We start from the raw sequence: 20,525 nt of genomic DNA, 5'->3' as shown, positions 1-20,525 counted from the left end.
GCTCAGTTGGTTGGGCATCTATCTGCCTTCAGCTCAGGTCATGATCCCAGGGTCCTGCTCAGCGGGGAGTCTGCTTCTCCCTCCGTGCCTATCCCGACTAGTGCACGCATGCTCTTTCTCTCTCTCTCATCAAAAAATAAATAAATAAAATTCTACCATACTTTGCTTACCAGTTCTCTGTTACGGACTGAATATTTGTGTGTTGTGTGTCCCCTCTCCCCACTTCCCCTAACAAAATTCTCTTGTTAAAGAAAGTCCCAACCTCCAAGGTAATGGTATTTGGAGGTAATTGGGTTTAGATGAGGTCAAGAAGGTGGGGCTCCATGATGGGATTAAGATAAAGAGAAACTGGAACTTTCTCCCTCCACCATGTGAGGACACAGTAGGAAGACAGCTGTCTGCAACATCAGAAGAGGGCTCTTACCAGAACCTAATAGACCAGCACATAGATCCTGGACTTTGTAGAGCTCTAGAACTTCTGGAAATAAATGTCTGTTGTTTAAGCCACCCAATCTATAGTGTTTTGTTGTAGCAGCCCATGTAGACTAAGATATCTAAGGATGGGTATTAGGTCATTTTCACTTTTTACTATTTCAAACAATGTTGTCCTGAGCTGCCTCGTCTTCATATATCACATCAATGTTCTGGTAGGATAAACTCTTAGAATAGTGGGACAAAGGGTTTAGGCGTTTCTTAAACAGACATTGCAAAATCGCCTTCCTAAAATACAGCACCAATTTATACTTTCACCATCAATCTTTGAAGCCTCCTATTTCCAAATGAGTAAGAATTCTAAAGAAGTGGAAGGAATACTATACGGTTTAAAAAAAAAAAAAGGCTACATAAGGAAAGGTGGGAATATGGGATTGCTCTGGAAAAAGAAGATAGTTTGTGGTGTCTAGAGAATAGGACATATGCAATGTGAGCTTATAGGACCAGCCCATGGGGATCCCTGAGTATCAAGCTAAGGGGTTTGACCCTTTAGTTAATAAGTAGTAAGGAGCCATTTTAAGGTTTCCAAGCAAGAAAATGACTGAAGCTTTATCTTGGGGCAGTGATAGGACAACAGTGGGACAGGTGCAGTGAAAGAGTAAGAGACTGGAGGTGGATAGACTTACAACTGTCCCTGTCAGAGTGAAACTACAGAAAGGAGATGGAAACTGAGGAGTAGAACCACCTAGACCAGAGGTAGGAGGCAGGTGAGAGGACAGTCAAGAGCAACGCCAGAGTTCCAACGGACAGGGACTTGGCACCATTAGCAGAATCCGACTCCTACAAGCCCAGTGCAAGGCTTGCGCAAAACCACCGCGTCCAAGTATCGGGCAGGCAGAGGCGGCGGCAAACCGCACATAAATACAAGGAAGTCGTATTTATGGAAACAGCCTATGAAAGTGTAAAGAGGAGGTGATCACGGAGGAAAAGCATGACCAAGAAAGAGCTGAAAACACTATTTTCAAGTCGCTCCTATATTCCTAGAACCGGAGATAAAAGCCTTGCCTTTCTCATCCGAGGTTCCTCATCTGGAAAGAAATCGTTTGGGCTATTTTCTCAATTTCCCCAAGGACGGCACATGAACAGTGCCATCCAGGACGCCCGGCAAGTCTGTTTTTCACATTCAATGGACGGCGTGGGGTTATCAGGGCTTAAGCCGCTCCTGGAACTCAGGCTAAGAGAGCTGCCGGAGGACCGTTACCGAGCAAGACAGCACTCCGCGGGTGAGGCGCCAGTAATACTCGGATACAGCAGTTCACCGAATCCGCCTGACAAATTCATCCTCAACCACTCGCGCCTAACAAGTAGCCAAAAGCGCCGGAGTCACACCCAAGCGCAGGACGACCTCTCCGCCCACCGCTCCCCGTCCAGACTTCGCTTCCCACTCCTTCCGCGCGGCACCGGCGCGGCGCGACTCCCCACTTCCGCGCGGGGGCCGGAGCCTCGGGGACCCGCCGCTCTCCTCAGCGGAGCCGCCCGGGAGACCCACCCACTCGGGCCCCGCCCCGCCCCACAGCACGTACCCGGCGTCGGCTCCCCGGGCCCCAGGCCGTGGGGTGGCCCTGCCAGGGCCCCGTCCGGGGACGTCGGCCCAGGAACACTCATGTCCTTCCCGCTGGGCACAGGGAAGGGACAGTCTGTGCAGACGGTCAGCTGCAGTAAGAGGGCACTCAACGCGTCCAGCGCCCGGCCGGACCCGAGCGGCAGTCGCACCCGGAAATGACGGAAGCGGAAGACGGTGTGGCGCCCCGCCCCCGGCCGTCCCCTCTTCTTGCCTCCGCCTCCGCACGGCCGCCCGCGGCGCTGCTGGGACTCCGCTCTGACGTCGTCGCAGTCGGGGGCGGGGCGCGGCGTCGGAAGAGTCAGTGGTCCCGGTGATCCCGGTGGTCGGGGAGCGGGGTGGAGAAGGGGGCGCTCCCTGGTGGGTCGCCGGGGAGGGAGAGCTTCAGTGTCGAGGGTGATCGTGCCGTCGGGCTTTGTTCGCCGAAGCCCGGCACCGCTTTTCAGGTTCTTGTCCGTGTTCTGGAAACACCTGGACAACCGGGAGTGCGTGCTTTCCCCGCGGCTCGAGCCGTTTTTTTAAAAAATGGGTCTCTAGCGCTTTGAGCCTCGGACTGGCTAATTGGGAATTTGCCGAAATTCCGGTCTCCCCTACTTGTTTTAGGTGAATGATTTTAAGGCCTGGATTGCAGTATCTACTGGGCAGATTCAGCCAAATTACCGGAAACTGCGCGTGCAGAGTTCCTGTGGGATGACGTCACGGTTTTAATGAAAAACTTAGAAATGAGCAGAGGCAGCCCCAGACCAAATAGGAAGATGAGCTATGCGCTCCTGCCCTGGATCCTCTCACCTTGAGTGTAATAATGGCTTTCTGATGTTGCACCCCAGAATCGCCCGCTCCCCGTTTTAGGGGGGCAACGAAACCGTTTTTTCTTTTTTTTTTCTTTTTGCCAAAACCGTTTTCAAAGAAATGTAGATTTATGTCGAGCCTCAGAAACCTGCACCTGCTGCCCATTGCTCTTACTAGTGCATGCACACCCTCTTGGCCACCTTTCCTTGCTTACTATCACGGGCTTAGTCCCCAGAGCCTATGAATATGTTAAATTTCACCCACAAAGGCTAAGTTAAGGTTGCTAATTATTTGACTCTAAAAACAGATTATTCTGGATTGTTAAATGGGCCAAATGCAATCACATGGGTCTTCCAAACGAAAGGGGGTGCACAGGGAGATGTGACTTGGAAGAATGATTTGAAGGCTTTGAGGGACGCCTGGGTGGCTCAATGGTTGAGCATCTGCCTTGGCTCAGGGCATAATCCCGGGATCCCAAGATCGAGTCCCACGTACCGCTACCGGCATGAAGCCTGCTTCTCCCTCTGCCTATGTGCCTGCTTCTCTCTGTGTCTCTCATGAATAAATAAAATCTTTAAAATGGGGGGGGGGGCCTTTGAACATAGAGGAGGAGAACCATGGGCCAGATTTTTTTTTAATTTTTATTTATTTATGATAGTCACACAGGGAGAGAGAGAGGCAGAGACATAGGCAGAGGGAGAAGCAGGCTCCATGCAGGGAGCCTGACGTGGGATTCCATCCCGGGTCTCCAGGATCGCGCCCCGGGCCAAAGGCAGGCGCCAAACCGCTGCGCCACCCAGGGATCCCCCATGGGCCAGATTTGTGGTAACTTCTAGAAGCTGGAAAAGACAAGGAAGTGGATTTGCCTCTAGAATGGAACTCGACCCTGCTGACACCTTAATTTTATTCCTAGTGAGACCTATGTTAGACTTCTGACCTACAGAACTATGAGAAAATATATTTGTATTTTAAATTTGTGGTAATTTCTTACCGTGGCAATAAAGTAGTGCACTACCCTTCAAACATCCTTTGTTCCTTCCCAACAAACTACTAAAATCATGCCCTTTGATGTCTGCAGTGTTCCTGCTCATGCTTCAGCCTGGAATATTCTATTTTTGTCAAAGTCCTACTCATCTTTCAAGGCTTGGCCTAAGTAATACCTTTAAAATGATTCACAATCCCACCTCCCCATTCAACTTTCAGAAATTACAGTAATAACCTTTGCTCAACTACAAAGCATCTGGCTATTTAGCACTTAAACCATTCTTCTATTAGTTATTTCCTTTGACTTCCTTTATTAGATTTTAAACTCCAAACAGAAACTCTTATTCACAGAGAACCATACTGAGTTTTCAATAAATATTTATTGAATGAATGAACTATTGGTTCTCCAGAGCCAAATTCCAAATACCTATAATCTTCAAAGTCTGAATCATATAAGATTGCAATAAGCTTGCCTGGTAACCCTGATTGAGTATTAGTATTATCCCAACTACATATTAAGGTCCTTTAGAAAAGACCTGTGTCCCTCCTCTTTATCTCTTAGCATAGTATTAAGCATACTACTTGGATTTTAAGACTGGTTAATTGAATTTAATAGGATGAAGTTAAGATGTCACACCCTGCCTGTTTTTATCATCTTCTATTTCACTTTCAAGAAAGATTCATGTTAAAAATTTTAATGAATGTTCTTTTTCAACATTTTACTTTGATGTGACAAAAAAATGCATCAGCTAAATAGACAAGGAGGACTTTCTGTCAGACCCATCTTGCTTTTTTTTTCTCCTTTTCCTTCTTTCCCCTACAGATTTTAACTCATTGTATCAAGTGCTTGTTGAAGATCCAGATCCATTATGCAGGTTCTGTGCACCTAATATTGCATATGATAGCTCAAAACATAAGGTTGGAATTTGATGCCAAAGAAGTAAACACAGTTCATTGAGTTATCTATGTCTTTCAAAATACCCTTCATTTACCCATGGTAGGAGCCATTCTCTCTCCCTCTCTCTCCTCCAATCCCTCTTTTTTGGTTCCCAAGTTTTATTCAAGAAATCATACAAAATATTGCAAATGAGTGAGTTTTAATCCCCATCTTCCTTCTCCTGGTTAATCTGGACATAATGTGGGCAGCCCAGGTGGCTCAGCGGTTTAGTGCCACCTTCAGCCAAGGGTATGATCCTGGAGACCCAGGATCAAGTCCCACATCGGGGTCCCTGCATGGAGTCTGCTTCTCCTTTGCTTGTGTCTCTGCCCCCCCTCCTCTCATTCTCTCTCATGAATAAATAAAATCTTTTTTAAAAATTGGAAATAATGTAAATCACTACTCTTTGCTGGGAGCAACTACACACAACCAATCACATAGATTATTCTTCAAATATTTTTTGATGAGATGTTTTGACTACTGGAAAAAGTCAAAAGTCACCTCAGAAGTTACGGGAATCTTGCTCTTGCTCCTTTCAGTGGTTACAACCCCTCCACCGAGATTCCCAACTTTTTTATTCACTTTGATTTTTTTTTTTTTTTAGTCCAAGCCTGGTTATTTGGTCACCTTGATTCTCTCTTGAGGAAACTGCTCAAAATTGGCAGCATCCATGGTTGTTGTTTTTTTAAGATTTTATTTATTTATTTGAGAGAAAAGCACAAGCAGGGGGAAGCAGGGGAGAGGGCAGAGGGAAAGGGAGAAGCAGACTCCCTGCTGAGCTGGAAGTCTGATAGCTTGATCCCAGGACCCTGAGATCATGACCTGAGTGAGCCAAAGGAAGGTGCCTAACCACTTAACCTACTGAGCCACCCAGGCATCCCCATGATTCCATCTTCTACAGGGCAGTGCAGTCAAGGGTAAAATTCAGAGCTTGCTTTTTTTTGTTTGTTTTCTTGCCCCCCTTCACCATAAGCTTTTTCATGGGAGCCATGGCAGCAGCAGAGGCAGAAAGGGGGTCGTTCTGTTTTACACATCAATCCTTTCCATATACCTTAGTTCCTAAGAATGGACTAGCCACCATAAGGTATAAAAAAGAGGTAGAAATTCTGGTTTCTATCCACCAAGAATTTATGTTCTACCATTTATATGTAGTAGGATTGGAGAACATGACGGTAAAGTGGAAATTATGTGGAATAGATCTAGAGGATTGTAAAGGGTGTAATGATGTCATATTAGTTTCCTATGCTGCTATAACAAATTACCACAAACTTAGTAGCTTAAAACAACACAGATTTATTATGTGACAGTTCTGGAGGTCAAAAATCCAAAATCACCCTCAGTGGGCTAAAACCAAGGTGTTGGCAGGGCTGGTTACTCTGGAGGCTCTGAAGAAGACTGTCTGCTTGTCTTTTCCAGCTTCTAGAGAGTGCCTGCGTCACTTGACTGCTGGCCCCATGTCCCACTGCCTTTTCTCCTTCTACTACCATTGTAGCATCACCTCTTCTACTCTAATCCTCTGGCCTCCCTCTTATAAGGACCCTTATGAGGACATTGAGCCCACCTACATAACCCAGGATTACTTCAACATCTCAAGGTCCTTAATTTAACCACATCTGCAAGGTACTTTTTGCCATGGAAGAGAACATTTATTTACAGATTCTGAGGAATTGAAAGTGGACACCTTTGGGGGTGGGAGCCATTATTCAACCAACCACAAATGCACAGTCATATAGTACACAATTGGGAAGTAACTAGAGAAATTTTTAAACCTTAAAAGAGGAAATGAACTTAAGCCAAGCCTTGAAGGTCAAGTCAAATGTAATACACAGAGAAAAAATAGTAAAGCCTCCCAACAGGAAAAAACACCACAAGTAGCAAAACAATACTTCAGACTCAAGGACTTCAAGATGCTGTCTTTGGGAAAACAAAACTAACCCAGATTCAACAGTGAATAGAAAACCTAACAAAAAAAGGTGTTGTATAGCCTTTTAGGCCGAAATAAGTGAAGATGACAAAAGATAACACAAAGTATAGTCATATAGCTCTGAAGAAGTCAGTCCAAAGAAACAATGTCCAGAAAGAGTTAAATACTGTATATATTCATAGCAAAAGAAAAACAAGCCCATTTGTCCTTGAAATCCAAAAGAGAAAGAGCTAATATAATGTAATAAATACATCAAAACTATTTTTGTTCACCTCAATTTTGTGGTTTTCCTTAAGTTTTCCTATATCCTTGACTTTTGCTAACTGAAAAGGAGTAGGTAGGTAGGGGATTCAAGTAAAGAAAAAAAATGTTAATACATGAAGATTTTCTACTCTTTTTATTGATCAGGACGTCCTATATTTAGAATGTGCTAAGATTGATAAATCTACTCCCAGTTTAACCTACTTCTCTCACAGGATTTGCTTCACTTTCCCCTTTATTTTTCTCCATTCTTTACCAGAAACAGAAGAATGTGGGAGAGAGGATAAAAAGACTTGAGTGAGGCATTGTCTGGGTGGCTTAGCTGGTTAAGTGGTTAAACCATCTGCCTTGGACTCAGTCATGATGGGGGAGGTGGTTCTGGGATCAAGTTCAAACCTCAAGACCGGCTCCCTGCTCAGTGAGGAGTCTGCTGCTCCCTCCCCTCTCCCTCTGCCCACTCTCCCCAACCCCTATGCTCTGTCTCTCAAATAAATAAAATCTTTGAAAAAAAAAGAAAAAGATTTGAGTGAAAAAGATGTAGAACTAGAGCCTTCAGAGAAAAAGCATGGTAAAGCGGAAAATAGAAAAACATCACAGCCCATGACATTATACTTCTAGTGGTTTCAAGGAGTTGCCCAATTTGAACACGCTCACACAGGGTATGTGCTCACAAAATAATAAAAAAGGAAAGGGGCGGGCGCCTGGGTGGCTCAGCTAGTAGGTCATGCAACTCTTGATCTCAGGGTTGAGAGTTCGAGACCCACAGTGGGTGTGGAGATTACTTTGAAATAAATCTTAAAAAAAAAAGAAGGAACTGAACATAGGAAATCAGAGAAGTAGGTGTACTAAGGAAAAATCGTTTACCATTTTATCTATGGCTAACCAATCTAAAAGTTCGCTTAAGCAATTTTAACCACTTTTATATATTTACACGAGAAATATTCTTTTACATTCACAAAGTGCTAACATACTTCCACTCACTGTAACTCTGCTACTCTTTCCATCATTCTGTAAAAATAAAGAAAACCCTCACTAAAGTAGAGTCAGGAAGCTAGCAGGGGGAACAGTATTGCTCAGTTACAGGAAGAATCATCAATAACAGGCCCCACCAGAGAAAAAATACATTGCATCTCTTATAAGTAATCAACTACCACTGCAATTCAGCCAATAAGAAACTCATCACACTGAACTTTTGCTTTCGTCCAATGGACTTTTATTCAAAACAACCCTTCCAATTTCCTCCTCCTCCTTCTCCATAAAGTCACATTCTTTTTTTTAAGATTTTATTTATTTATTCATGAGAGAGAGAGAGAGAGGGGGGCAGAGGGAGAAGCAGGCTCCACGCAGGGGAGCCTGACACGGAACTCGATCCCAGGACTCCAGGATCACACCTTGGGCCGAAGGCAGGCGCTAAACCGCAGAGCCACCCAGGGAATCCCCATTCTTCTTTATTGGATTTGCCTGTGGGTTTGCTGTAGTGTGTATTCCTACTATTACAATTCTTTGTTATTCCTGGGTAAACCCATTTTTGCTGGTAGAACAACTGACAGTTTTCTTTTTTTTTGTCTGCTTTTTAAATTTATTTATTTATGTATTTATTTATTGGAGTTCGATTTGCCAAACAGTTTTCTTTTTAAGGTTAACAATTCTTTCATTGCACTATGTGAAAACACATATTTTTACATGGATTATTTCACCAACACACTCTCCTAACCTTGCCACCAAAAGGTTTATAAAAATATATGCAGAGGTCAAAAGCAATGGCTTTGAAATGTTTTAAATAGACTGAAGGACATCTTGGTTGCTTCCAAGTTTTGCCAATTATGAATCAATTTGTGTAGACATAAGCCTTCAACTACTTTGGGTAAGTATCAAGGAGCAAGATCAGTGAATTTGGTAAGAGTATGTTTAGTTTTTTTTAAGAAATTGCCAAACTGTCTTCCAAAGTAACTGTACCATTTTATATTCCCACTGGCAATGAATGAGAATTTCTATTCTCCACATCCTCACAAGCATTTGGCAATGTCAGTATTCTGGATTTTGGCCTCCTAATAGGTGTGTAATGGTATCTCATTGTTGTTTTAATTTGTATTTCCTAATAACATATGGTGTGGATCTTTTCATATGCGTATTTGATGTTTATCCTCTTTGGTGAAAGGTCTGTTCAGATCTTTTGCCCATTTTTAAATCAGGTTGTTTGTTTTCTTGTTAAGAGTTCTTTGTATATTTTAGATAATAGTCCTTTATCAGATATGTCTTTTATAAATATCTTCTCCCCTCCAGTCTGTGGCTTGTCTTCTTATCCTCTTGATATTATTTTAAAAATGAAAACTTGAGGGGCACCTGGGTGGCTTAGTTGGTTAAGTGTCTGACTGGCTCAGGTCGTGATTCTGAGGTCCTGGGATCCAGCCCTGTATTGTGTCTGGTTCATCTGGCTAGCTACTCAACCGGAAGTCTGCTTGTCCCTCTCCCTCTCCTCCTTCTGCCCCTCCCTCACTTGTGTTCTCCCTCTAGCTCCCTCTATCTCTCAAATTAATTAATTAATTAATTAATTAATTAATTAATTAAATTTTATTTTATTTATTTATCTTTTTTTTTTAATGAAAACTTGAACAGAACCTAGAATAGAGAGCTGGTTGTCTCCTTGAAAAGAGGGAAGATTCTCAAGTCTCCCACAGTAGCACCTGATCTTTTTTGACATTTATGGGTAAGGTTATGGGTAAGGGTATCTTTCTGAAATATGCAGTGGAAATAGCAAGAGATCTGATGTCAAAGATGTGTTTCAGTCATAACTAAGACTTTTATTAGCTGTATTAGGATTTTTTTTTTATTATTGCAGATGAATTAGTCCAAACTTGTCTAAGCCAAACAGGGAATTTATTAAGTCACTGAACTTGAAAATCCAGGAATTGATCTGGCTTCAGGGATAGCTATATCCATTTCCTCAAATGAAATCAGGAATATATTGCTCTCATTCACTCACTCTCTCTCCGTCCCTACCTTTCTTTCTCTCTTTCATTCTCCACTGGGCTTTCCTCCATATTAGCTTCACTCCAGCAGCTTTCCCTGGAAAACAGCTCCAGGTTCTCATAGTTCTTACAGCTCTCAAGTGAAGCCAATTCACTCCTAGAATTCATTTATTTCATTCTCTTAAAAGCAATACAAAACAGACACCTGGGTGGCTCAGTGGTTGAGTGTCTGCCTTTGGCTCAGGTTATGATCCCAGGGTCCTAGGATTGATTCCCTCAGGGAGTCTGCTTTTCCCTCTGCCTATGTCTCTGCCTCTTTCTCTGTGTCTTTCATGAATAAATAAAATCTTTAAAACAAAAAACACCTTAAATTACTTGGATCACAATGCCTACCTGTATACCACTCTCTGTATCCAGGGGATATAGAAGATCCTGATGGGCAAATGTGGGTCCCATGTAATGGAGAGAGGTTGAGCCCCTTGATTGACAGTCCTCTTAGGAGTTCTAGAAAGGCACAGGAGTAGTTCTTTAAAGGAAAATCAGAATCCTGTTACCAAAAGGAGGAAGGAAATTGGTCCAACCAAAGCAACAGATGTCAAATATATCAGTTATGAGATTTGAATTAAGGCACTTAATCTCTGTGGTAATCTTAATCTCTCTGCTTTTGTTTTTTTCATCAGGAAAAAAGGTAGGAAGATGATAATACCAGACCCACTACTTGATATAATTCTTGTGAGCAAGAATCAAACATTCCATAAAACATAGGAAGGATCTGTATATGGTAAAACACTATAAGAAATAACAGCACTCCCTAACTAGGTACTCATGTGCCAGAAAAATATTATTTTTGTTATTAGTGACTTGGTTACATATATTCACCAACCTTAACTTGGTTTATTTCTATTTATTTATTTATTTATTTATTTATTTATTTATTTATTTTCTTAACTTGGTTTCTTAAATAGACTTCTATGGTAAGACAAAAGAGACTAAATGATTTAAATAAATATCAGAGGACTTCACAATTCTGTATTTTATTACAAACTTAGTTCTTTTGTACAAATCAATGCCATACAAAAGGTAGTTTTGAGGAAGGGGAATATCCACTGGCTAAGCTGAAAACTAATGTTCCAGACCTACAGAGTTAGAAGATCAAGTCTTGAAGTATAGAAAATACCACCAACACCAAGGCTTTCTTCAGCATCAGGACCTCTTTGAATGTTCTCATTTTATTGAGGGCGGGGGGGAAACGGGTGAGGGGTCTATTTTCTTCCATTTTTGTTTAGCATTCTGATGTCTGACTTATGATATTCATGAGTAAATGAATATTCATAATATTGAGCGGTAATCATTTGAAATATTAGTGCTTTGGTACTATTAGTAAAACTAGTGACAACTTTATTGTTAAAATTGTTAATAATGGTTCAAAAGACAATAATTCTTTCACGTTAGAGTTTTCACAAAATTCATTTGTTAATCTTAGTGTGTAGATATCAAAGTGGAAACCAACCATTATTGCTGTTTCTCTTTCTAGGTGATGCAGAAAGTGGGGTTTTAATGACTATAGGCAGGATATATTATTCCAGTACTGAGCTTTCCTTTTAGGATCGATTTATTTAGGAGCACCTAGGTGGTTCAGTGGTTGATCATCTGCCTTTGGCTAAGGGCATGATCCCAGTATCCTGGGATCGAGTCCCGCATTGGGCTCCTTGCATGGAGCCTGCTTCTCCCTCTGCCTATGTCTCTGCGTCTCTTTGCGTCTCTCATGAATAAATAAATAAATTTTTAAAAAGGATTTATTTTAATTAGCTAGGGTCTATTTATCATGCTTCATTAAAATTGCTAAATGTAGTACATGCATTAGCTTTCCATAATAGTCCTTATTACTTACTTAAAAATATTCTCTTCACAATGTTTATGAATAATTTCCAAAGATCCTCCAGACCAGATGGTGAGATGATATATAAAAATTCACTTTCTTTGTAATGTAATGAGGTCAATAATAGAGTTCAGAATCTCCACTGCTTTTTTTTTTTTTTTTTTTTTTCCCACTGCTTTTTTCAATTTAAAAATTCCTATAGGGATGCCTGGGTGGCTCAGCAGTTGAGCATCTGTCTTTGACTCAGGGTGTGATCCTGGGGTTCTGGAATTGAGTCCCACCTCAGGCTCCCTGCATGGAGCCTGCTTCTCCCTCTGCCTATGTCTCTGCCCCCCCCCCCTCTCTCTCAATCTGTCTCTCATGAATAAATAAATAAAACCTTAAAAAAAATTCCTATGAATCAGGGCATCTGGGTGGCTCAGTGGGTTAGGTGTCTAACACTTGGTTTTAGCTCAGGTCATGGTCTTAGGGTGGTGAGATCGAGACCTGTGTTTATGCAGAGTTTGCTTGTCCCTCTCCCTCTGTTCTTCCCTGCACTTGTGTGCTCTCTCTCTCAAATAAAGAAAGAAAAAAAATTTTTAATTCCAGTGAATCAAGTTATTTTTTTAAAGGTTTATTTATTTATTCATGAGAGATACAGAGAAAGGCAGAGACATAGGCAGAGGGAGATGCAGGCTCCTCGCAGGGATCCCCTCCTGGGATCACAACCTGAGCCAAAGGCAGATGCTCAACCACTGAGCCACCCAGACATCCCAAAACAAAGTATCTTAAAATCATTGCCCTAGTTTTTGGCCTTCCTATAAATTTACCATCAATATGTTTTGAATTATCTTATGAAAGTGACATCATTAATTATTCACTTACCTTCATCTTTTAAGTAATTTTTTCTAAACTGCTCATTTAATGTACTAGATGAAAAAGCACATTTTAAAAGCATTAATTTTGGGGCGCCTGGATGGCTCAGTCAGTTAAGCATCTGCCTTTGGCTCAGGTCATGATTCCAGGGTGGTGAGATCCAGCCCCACACCCTGCTCCCTGCTCAGCGGGTAATTCTCCCTCTGCCCCTCCCCCTGCTCATGCTTGTGCTTTCTCTCTCTCTGAAATAAATAAATAAAATAAAAAATAAAAGCATTAATTTTTAGTAACAGCTGTTAAAAACAAGACAACAGTCCCCAAAGTCATTTAAGCTCCATGTCACCAAACCAGATTTAAATACACTTTTGGCTCTCCCAGAAATGCAATTTTAAACCTGTTCCATCAGAAATCACCTGATGGACACTAGTTAGGTCATCTGCCTGGGAGACCTCTGCCATCTCCTAAAGGGAAGTAACTTTGCAATAAGCAATCCGCTTTCTTGCCAGTATAAATTCCGAGTCCCTGCTCCTTTCTGCCTGTGAAAATCTTTCATTTTGTACAGCTCCTTGGTGCTGCTTTCTATCTGCTAGACTGGATGCTGTCTAATCCAAGTCGATTTTTGCTCAAATAAACTCTGAAAATGTTTAATATGCCTCACTTTAACTTTTAACATAACTAAAGATTTCCAAGTGTCATTTTACATTTTAGGGTTTTGGAAAAGTCTCTATTATAAGTTCTCGGTGTAGGCGGGGGGGGGGGGGGATGGACTCTTAATTTACATAAAGACACGAGTACAGTCTGTCTGTATTTCATCATAAACCTGATAGAACTATTCCTTAATGTCATGACTACTGCAGGATTTTGCCAGTTCTGGTTGCCCTGAAACCTGTTAACAGATTTCAACCAAATGAGATTGAAGATCTAATTGGCTGTATTAAACGATTCATGAATCAGCACCCCATCTAGCAAGTGGAGAGGCACTCTGAGGAGTTGTACAAAATGCAAGGTTTTCATAGAGCGTGGGGACAAGAAAGTCTCTAGCAAAAGAAAAGGATTGTTCCAAAGGAAGCTGTTTGTCTGGGGCAGAGCAAGGCCTCTTACTATGCAGATTACCTCACTTTTGGGGGATGGAGAGGTCCCAGGTGACAGACTCTTTGGCACTGGTGGAAAGAAACATTTCCTGATTGACGCCTTAAGGCCACTTTTCTTGGGGAGGCCAATTATATTGGGTATTAAGCTCCGGTTTGGGAACTCTAAGTAACATCACTTGAGGCCTGCGATTTTTTCTTTCTTTCTTTCTTTTGTTCTTTCTTTCTTTCTTTCTTTCTTTTTTTTTTTAACAATTTTCCCTTCTCATTGGACTCTCAATTTCACTGAGATGTGATCAAATTTTAAGGCATTAGCACTACTCTCAGCTACTGCTCTGCAGTTCACAGGTTTGTTGCTCCTTTGTGTGGGATCTATAACTTTTTTACTTAGCCTTGTGATGTAGGTGATGGTTTGTTCAACTTCTTTAAGTTGGTTATTTTCCTCATACCTTAGATGTTCCAGTCTTAGAGAGTTCATTTGCTTGGTGGTTAGCAGCTATAAACATATTTAAGGCTTTTGAGAGAATATAATGCACCAGGGATATTATTATAACCAGGGAGGATTACTATAAGCAGGGTAATTCCTAGTATTTGGAGTGTACCTTAGAGCCATGGTCCCCAGGACCTAAACCAATCAAAATCAAATAAGCCAAAGAAAGACCCCATGGAAGGAGTTCACTTTTTTAAACCAAACAGTTTTAACCTCCCCAGGAGGGTAAATCCAGACATAGCAGGTGGTGTTGGACACTGCACTAACACCTCCATGATCAGCTGAAAGATAATCAAGAGCTATTCAATTATTAAGGATAATTTTAACCAGAGAGTCTAAGGATTTTTGGGGGGCTGCTGTTGCTTTAGCAGATTTTGTAATGATTTTAAGAATTAAGTTTTTGTTCAAAGCTTCATTTGCATTTATCCCTAACCGGGGAAATAGGAACCTGCCAAAAGAAGTATCCTTTTTTTGTTTTAAAGGTTTTTTTTTTTTTTTTTTTTTTTTTTTTTTTTTTTTTAATTTAGCTAGCTATTCATGAGAGACAGAGAGAGAGAGGCAGATACATAGGCAGAGGGAGAGGTAGGCTCCATGCAGGGGGCCCGATGTGGGACTCAACCCTGGGACTCCGGGATCATACCCTGAGTCAAAGACAGATGCTCAACTGCTGAGCCACCCAGGCATGCCAAGAAGTATCCTTTTTAATTTAACTATGTAAATTTAGGGACGCCTGGGTGGCTCAGCTGTGTATCTCTCAGGAATAAATAAATAAAATCTCTTAAAAACAATGTAAATGTAGAAGAGTTACCAATGAGATTGTCACCAGCTAGACCCCAAGACCTTTTACTGCCCACCTGCTTATACCCACCAACCCTTTGTCCCATGTTTTTCCTTTAGCTCATCTTTCCAGCTTATCTCTTAACTCAGGCAAGAGACCTGAGTGGCATAGCTCCATGATGGAAACTGAAACTGCCCTTTAAGCAGTAATGACTGCCCTGACAAGACCTCCATCTGGCCCAGACCACCCAGACCAGTTGAAGCTCAACCTCCAACTCACACCTGTGCAGATGGACCAGGGAGTCACCCATGGAGACTGATGACAGCTACCTTTACCTCATTATAATGCCAAAATCTCTGCCCAAGGACAAGCATAAGCCTCATTGACATAACATACAATGTATGTATAGGCATGTTTCCTTAAGGCACATGCACACCTCTACCTACAAGAATTCCCATGATATCCTATGCTGCAAATCAAGTTTATTATATGTGACAACTCCACTTGATATAGTTTCTGTGACTCACCAAAGGAGCAAACTCATGTTTGTTCAGTTGTAAGATGTCTTATTTTATTTGTGAAAAATTGGAGGCACAGTTAGATTTTTCCCCACCCTGAATAAAAGAGGTAACCATGGGGCACCTTGGTGGCTCAGTGGTTGAGCATTTGCCTTTGGCTCAGGTAGTGATCTTGGGGTCGTGGGATCAAGTCCCACATCCGGCTTCCTGCAGGGAGCCTGCTTCTCCCTCTGCTATGTCTCTGTCTCTTTCTGTGTGTCTCTCATAAATAAATAAATAAAGCTTAAAAATAATAAAATAAAATAAAATAAAATAAAATAAAATAAAATAAATAAAATAAAATAAAATAGGTCACCCATCCCCCCCTTAGCAATGACCTGGGAGATACTGCTGGGGAAGCCATCCTTTTGGGCCAGTGCCAGAAAAGGACAGGAGAAGAAAGAGAAGGGTTTTGTGTTTACAGTATGATGTCTTGATCCAGCATCTGGGGTGGAGGCAGTCTACACCTTGATGTCAGCTACTTTTCTTCTGTCAATTTGATTTAGAGGTCTCTAGCATCTTTTCATTTTACAGCTGGGCCAGTGGTCAGGAGCACTTGGGACAACCCTTTAAGGGCATGAGGACTGTTTTTCTCTGATGATGTTTTACAATACCAAGTTATTAGGCTCTCGACTATAAAAAAAAACAGGTTTCTTTTTTTTTTAAGATTTTATTTATTTATTTGAGACAGAACACAAGCAGGGGTAGGGAGTAGAGAGAGAAGCAGGCTCCCCACTGAGCTGGGAGCCCAACTCAGAGCCCAACCCAGGACCCTGGGATCATGACCTGAGCTGAAAGCAGACACTTAACCAACTGAGCCACCCAGGTGCCCCCAGACAGGTTTCTTTTAACAGGATTCAGGAAAGCTTCTTAACCTGTTGATGACAGGCTTGAGCATAAAACATTAGAGACTTATAGTAGCTGGCCATATTAGCATGAAACAGCAGGGATCAGTAGAAGGTTGTAGACTGATAGAATTTCTAGAATTTTGCAAGGTTTTGTTAAGGCTCTAGTGATTTGTCTGGTGAAGTGGGTGTCTTGACTCCTAGAGATGATGGAAAGTACACCTCAGTAAGAAACATTTTTTTTAGACTCCATTTACTTATTCATGAGAGACAGAGAGAGGCAGAGATATAGGCAGAGGGAGAAGCAGGCTCCCTGCCCGATTCAGGACTCAATCCCAGGACTCTGAGATCATGCTCTGAGCCAAAGGCCAATGCTCAACCACTGAGCCACCCAAGTACCCTAGGAAACTTTTTTTTTAACCAGTTTTTTGTTTTTGTTTGGTTTTACTGTGAAGACATCAGCCTTGTAGCAAGGAAAGATTCAAACCCACCTGGAAAACACACGTACAAATATATACTGATAATTCTTACTAAGTAGCAGCTTAATAAAGTCCAGTTGCAGGTATTAAAATTTTATAGAAGTCTCTACACTAATGCCTATTTATAACCTGAGTCCTCTTAAATGTACGATGGTGGGCAAAGGAGGACAAAAACTGAAAATTGGGCTTTGTCAAGGAGCCAAAAAAGAAGAAAGCAACTGTCTTGGGCTTCTCATAGTCCTGTTTCTTAAATTTATAACCACTATGTGTCTATATTAATACTAATTTTTTCAGATGCAGACTGTTGCCATGTCACAAGGACATTACGATGGCAAAAGTGTGGCAAAAAGGGGCCATTTGCACAACAGAATGGACTTTATCTGTATGTGCCACAATCTTACAAATATAAAAAAGGCTTAGTATTATTTATTTGACAATATTTTCTATGTAATCTACATAGTAAATAAGCCTAATTAGTTTTACAACTCTTTTGTAATATTTCAAGTCAAAGAGACTTAAGAATTTGATTTTGGGAAGTCTGTCAAAAATATTTGTTTTAAAGTTTTTAAGCACTTATCTAAATGGGGTCTTGGATCATTATAAAACTTGATATTTAAAAGATAAAGAAACTTATAAAAACCTTATCAAAAGCAGATTAAAAGTTCAAGAAAACTTTGTTCTTTTAACAGAGAGAAGACTGGGTCACCTGTGTGGCTCAGCGGTTGAGTGTTTGCCTTTGGCTCAGGGCATGATCCTAGAGTCCTTGGATGGAGTCCCACATCGGGCTCTCAGCATGCTGCCTGCTTCTCTCTCTGCCTATGTCTCTGCCTCTCTCTTTCTGTGTCTCTCATGAATAAATAAATAAAATCTTAAAAAAAAGAAGAAGACCAAATTTTAACTTTGTACCAGCTTAATTTTGATATTAAAACTTATTTTTTAATAAATTTATTTTAATCTTAGCCACCTTGGCCACACATTAAAATTTTTTGAGAGTTTTTTTTCTATATTCTGATTTCATCCTATTGTTACTGAAATCCAAGTTCATCTGCTCAACCCCCAAAAGCTAATACTTGAGAGACAAGTGTTGGTCTGAAAGGAAGGGTTGCTAAGGGTGCCTGGGTGGCTCAGTCAGCTAAGTGACTGGCTCTTGGTTTTGGCTCAGGTCACCATCTCAGAGTGGTGATATGGAGCCCTGAGCCCATACTCAGATTTTCTGAGCATGGAGTCTGTTTAGGATTCTCTCTCTCTCTCTCTCTCTGCCCCCCTCCGCCCCTCCCTCTGCTCACTCTCCCTTTGTGCACTCATTCTTTCTCTTTCTCTCTCTCAAAAATAAATAAATCTTTTCTAAAAATTTAAAAAGGAAAGGTTGCTTTATTCATGAGGCTAGGCAACCTGGGAAGATGGTGGACTAATGTCCAAAGACCATCTCCACAAAGTCCTCGACCAAGCAGGGTGTTTTTAAGGGGAAGGCACTAGAAAGTGGTAGAGTCCACATGCAGGGGAAGCATTCTTAATGTGATCTCAAGTGGACTTGCCGGCATAAGGGAAGACTGTTCAGTAATGTAGTCAAGCTGGATCTTCTATGAATAGATTGTTCTTTGTTTCCCCCCAGGCCAGTGTTCTGTTGAAATCTCAAAGAAGCTATAATTAGTCAACCTATAAGCTAGATGGCACAGGTCAGTGAGTTAGAGATATGTAGCCTTCAAACTGCTTGGAATACAATTACACAGTGTTTCCATTTCAAACCAACCTTATTTTAGGACAAAATTATTATTATTATTATTATTATTATTATTATTATTATTATTATTTTACTATTATTTGTGGGGCATCCCAATTAGGTGGGGGCTGGTGGCACAGGTGGTGAAAGAATTCACCCAGAATTCAAGGCAGCAAAAAGAGATAGAAGTTTATTGAATACACTGCAAGGGAGTGGTGGGCAGGGCAACAAAGGAGACACCGACTGTAACAAGACAGTGGTGAGGGGCCACAGTTATCGGGCACAGTGAGTAGGTATGAGAATGCATGAAATCGTCCCTTTTTTGGTAATCTTAGGAACTGAGCCTGGTCCTAATTGGTCAGTTAGGGCCTATGGCTATTTCGAGGTGGGTTGCTTGAGCCTATTTGCATTACATGTTTGCATTCAGCCCGGCAGTCACTGTGAGCCCTTTTGCCTTACTCAGGTTTTCACTGCTCAAGCTTGTCGCTTAAAAGTGGCCTCTAAATTATTATTATTACTGAAAACATATCTCATTTTCCTGACATAGGGAGATGTTTCTTATTGTTTTTAGTAGTTTTAATTACACATTAATCAAAAATTTTAACCTTAGAAACCTTGGTTTCTAGTTACAGGTGCCAAGGGCAGGTCATCCTAAGGCCACTCTGGCGAATGTTATTTTGAGTTAAAAGCAATTAAAACCCAAAAGATTTGGGAAAAGCTCTTCACGTCTCTCTCAACTGCCTGCTTGTACTAAGAGAGCTATTAAGAGTCTCTTTCCTTAAGTAATTTACCTACATCATAGAGCAACCTTTGCCTTCCAAATATCTCCTCTCACCTTCCTGCTAACGGTCCTTCTCCTCCTTGTATCCTCAGACCTCATCCATCCCCTTAGCTCTTATAAGCCTCATGTTGCCTCATTGTCTTTGGAATTTCTATGTCTATATGGATTTCCTGTGCATACGCCATTAAATTAGATTTTCTCTTCTATATGTGTCACATGTCAATTTGATTCTTAGTCCAGCTTGAAGGACCTTGAAGGATAAAGGAAATTCATCCTCCTTAACACATTGAAAACTAAGTAAGCAATTGTGATCAGTCTGGCATATAATTTTCACATCTTCAAATTAATAAATATTTTAAATTTTTAGAAGCATGTGTCTTTTTAACTTAATGTAACAGTAACATATTTAAATAATTTTAGCTTCTCTTTACTAGGAAGCCAAAAATAGATAAACCTATGTTTAGTAATTGTTAGAGTATTTTGTCTTATTTGGAAATACTCTAGATATTTAATGAATTTAACTTAACCAATTATTTGCCCCAAAACTTTGAGGAAACTATTGTTGGGGAGGACACTGATCCCTTACCTAAATTTTTTAATTTATCCATTTGTTTGGGATGCCTGGGTGGCTCAGTGGTTGAGCATCTGCTTTCGGCTCAGGGCCTGATTCTGGAGACCCAGGATTGAGCCCCACATCAGGCTTCCTGCATGGAGCCTGCTTCTCCCTCTGCCTGTGTCTCTGCCTCTCTCTCTGTGTTTTTCATGAATAAATAAATAAAATATTTTTTAAATCCATTTGTTTTTAATGATTGTATTTAGATTACTTACAAAGACTTTATGAACATTAGACAAAGTCAGTCATTATTTTAAGCCATAATTTTTGTGTTAATAGATGAGATAACAAAGTTATTTGGTGAGTAAACTTACGTAGATAAAAGTTTTATATTTAATGTTCATAACTCTAAGGACATGTTTCATTTTAATTAAGCCATCAATTCCAGACTAGCTTTTATATAAAAAAGGAATTTTTTAGATCACATGGACTTGAAAAGCATTTGGGTTAGTTTTTATATTTTTGAGTTTTTAATTTACAAGCCCAATCCTTACAAACACTTGTTTGTTCTTTAAATGAACTA

The 20,525-nt window shown here is 40.9% G+C and overlaps 2 protein-coding genes across 12 annotated transcripts in view; one reads left to right on the top strand and one right to left on the bottom strand.

The window, feature by feature from the left end:
• Window positions 1-20,525, bottom strand: part of BLOC1S6 (biogenesis of lysosomal organelles complex 1 subunit 6) — a 118,549-nt gene that overhangs the window by 50,943 nt on the left and 47,081 nt on the right. For 7 of the 10 annotated variants that reach the window (XR_013370165.1, XR_013370161.1, XR_013370164.1 and 4 more), the window contains exon 2: window positions 10,311-10,443. The exons of 1 other annotated variant lie outside the window; for it this stretch is intronic. Coding sequence is in view for 5 of the 9 variants with exons in the window: in XM_077880968.1 (XP_077737094.1) it covers window positions 10,311-10,443 (133 nt within the window). In the remaining 4 variants the exon portion in view is untranslated. Of the gene's footprint in view, window positions 1-2,015; window positions 2,689-10,310; window positions 10,444-20,525 lie in introns of those variants that run through there. 2 more of the 10 variants (XR_013370163.1, XM_077880971.1) reach the window with 2 other exon arrangements.
• Window positions 1,032-20,280, top strand: LOC144303155 (uncharacterized). Of its 2 annotated transcripts, none has more exons than XM_077880972.1 (4): window positions 1,032-2,353; window positions 4,650-4,701; window positions 10,598-10,649; window positions 17,578-20,280. In XM_077880972.1, exons 1-4 carry the CDS (start codon window positions 2,212-2,214, stop codon window positions 17,638-17,640), a joined length of 309 nt encoding a protein of 102 aa, XP_077737098.1. In that variant the 5' UTR covers window positions 1,032-2,211; the 3' UTR covers window positions 17,641-20,280. The 2 variants fall into 2 exon arrangements, with proteins under 2 accessions (XP_077737098.1, XP_077737099.1); XM_077880973.1 differs by having other exon boundaries at window positions 15,127-20,280.

The sequence above is a fragment of the Canis aureus genome, chromosome 32, assembly GCF_053574225.1.
Source record: "Canis aureus isolate CA01 chromosome 32, VMU_Caureus_v.1.0, whole genome shotgun sequence".
NCBI classification, from domain to species: domain Eukaryota; kingdom Metazoa; phylum Chordata; class Mammalia; order Carnivora; family Canidae; genus Canis; species Canis aureus.
This window is presented reverse-complemented; position numbering and strand designations above follow the sequence as displayed.

Excerpts from the sequence above, each read along its gene's own strand:
- LOC144303155 (XM_077880972.1), top strand. The coding sequence starts at position 2,212 with ATGACGGAAGCGGAAGACGGTGTGGCGCCCCGCCCCCGGCCGTCCCCT. Across the intron at positions 4,702-10,597 it reads GATCCAGATCCATTATGCAG|GAAAAAAGGTAGGAAGATGA; the intron begins GTTCTGTGCACC and ends TTTTTTCATCAG. Across the intron at positions 10,650-17,577 it reads CACTACTTGATATAATTCTT|AGAGAAGACTGGGTCACCTG; the intron begins GTGAGCAAGAAT and ends TTCTTTTAACAG.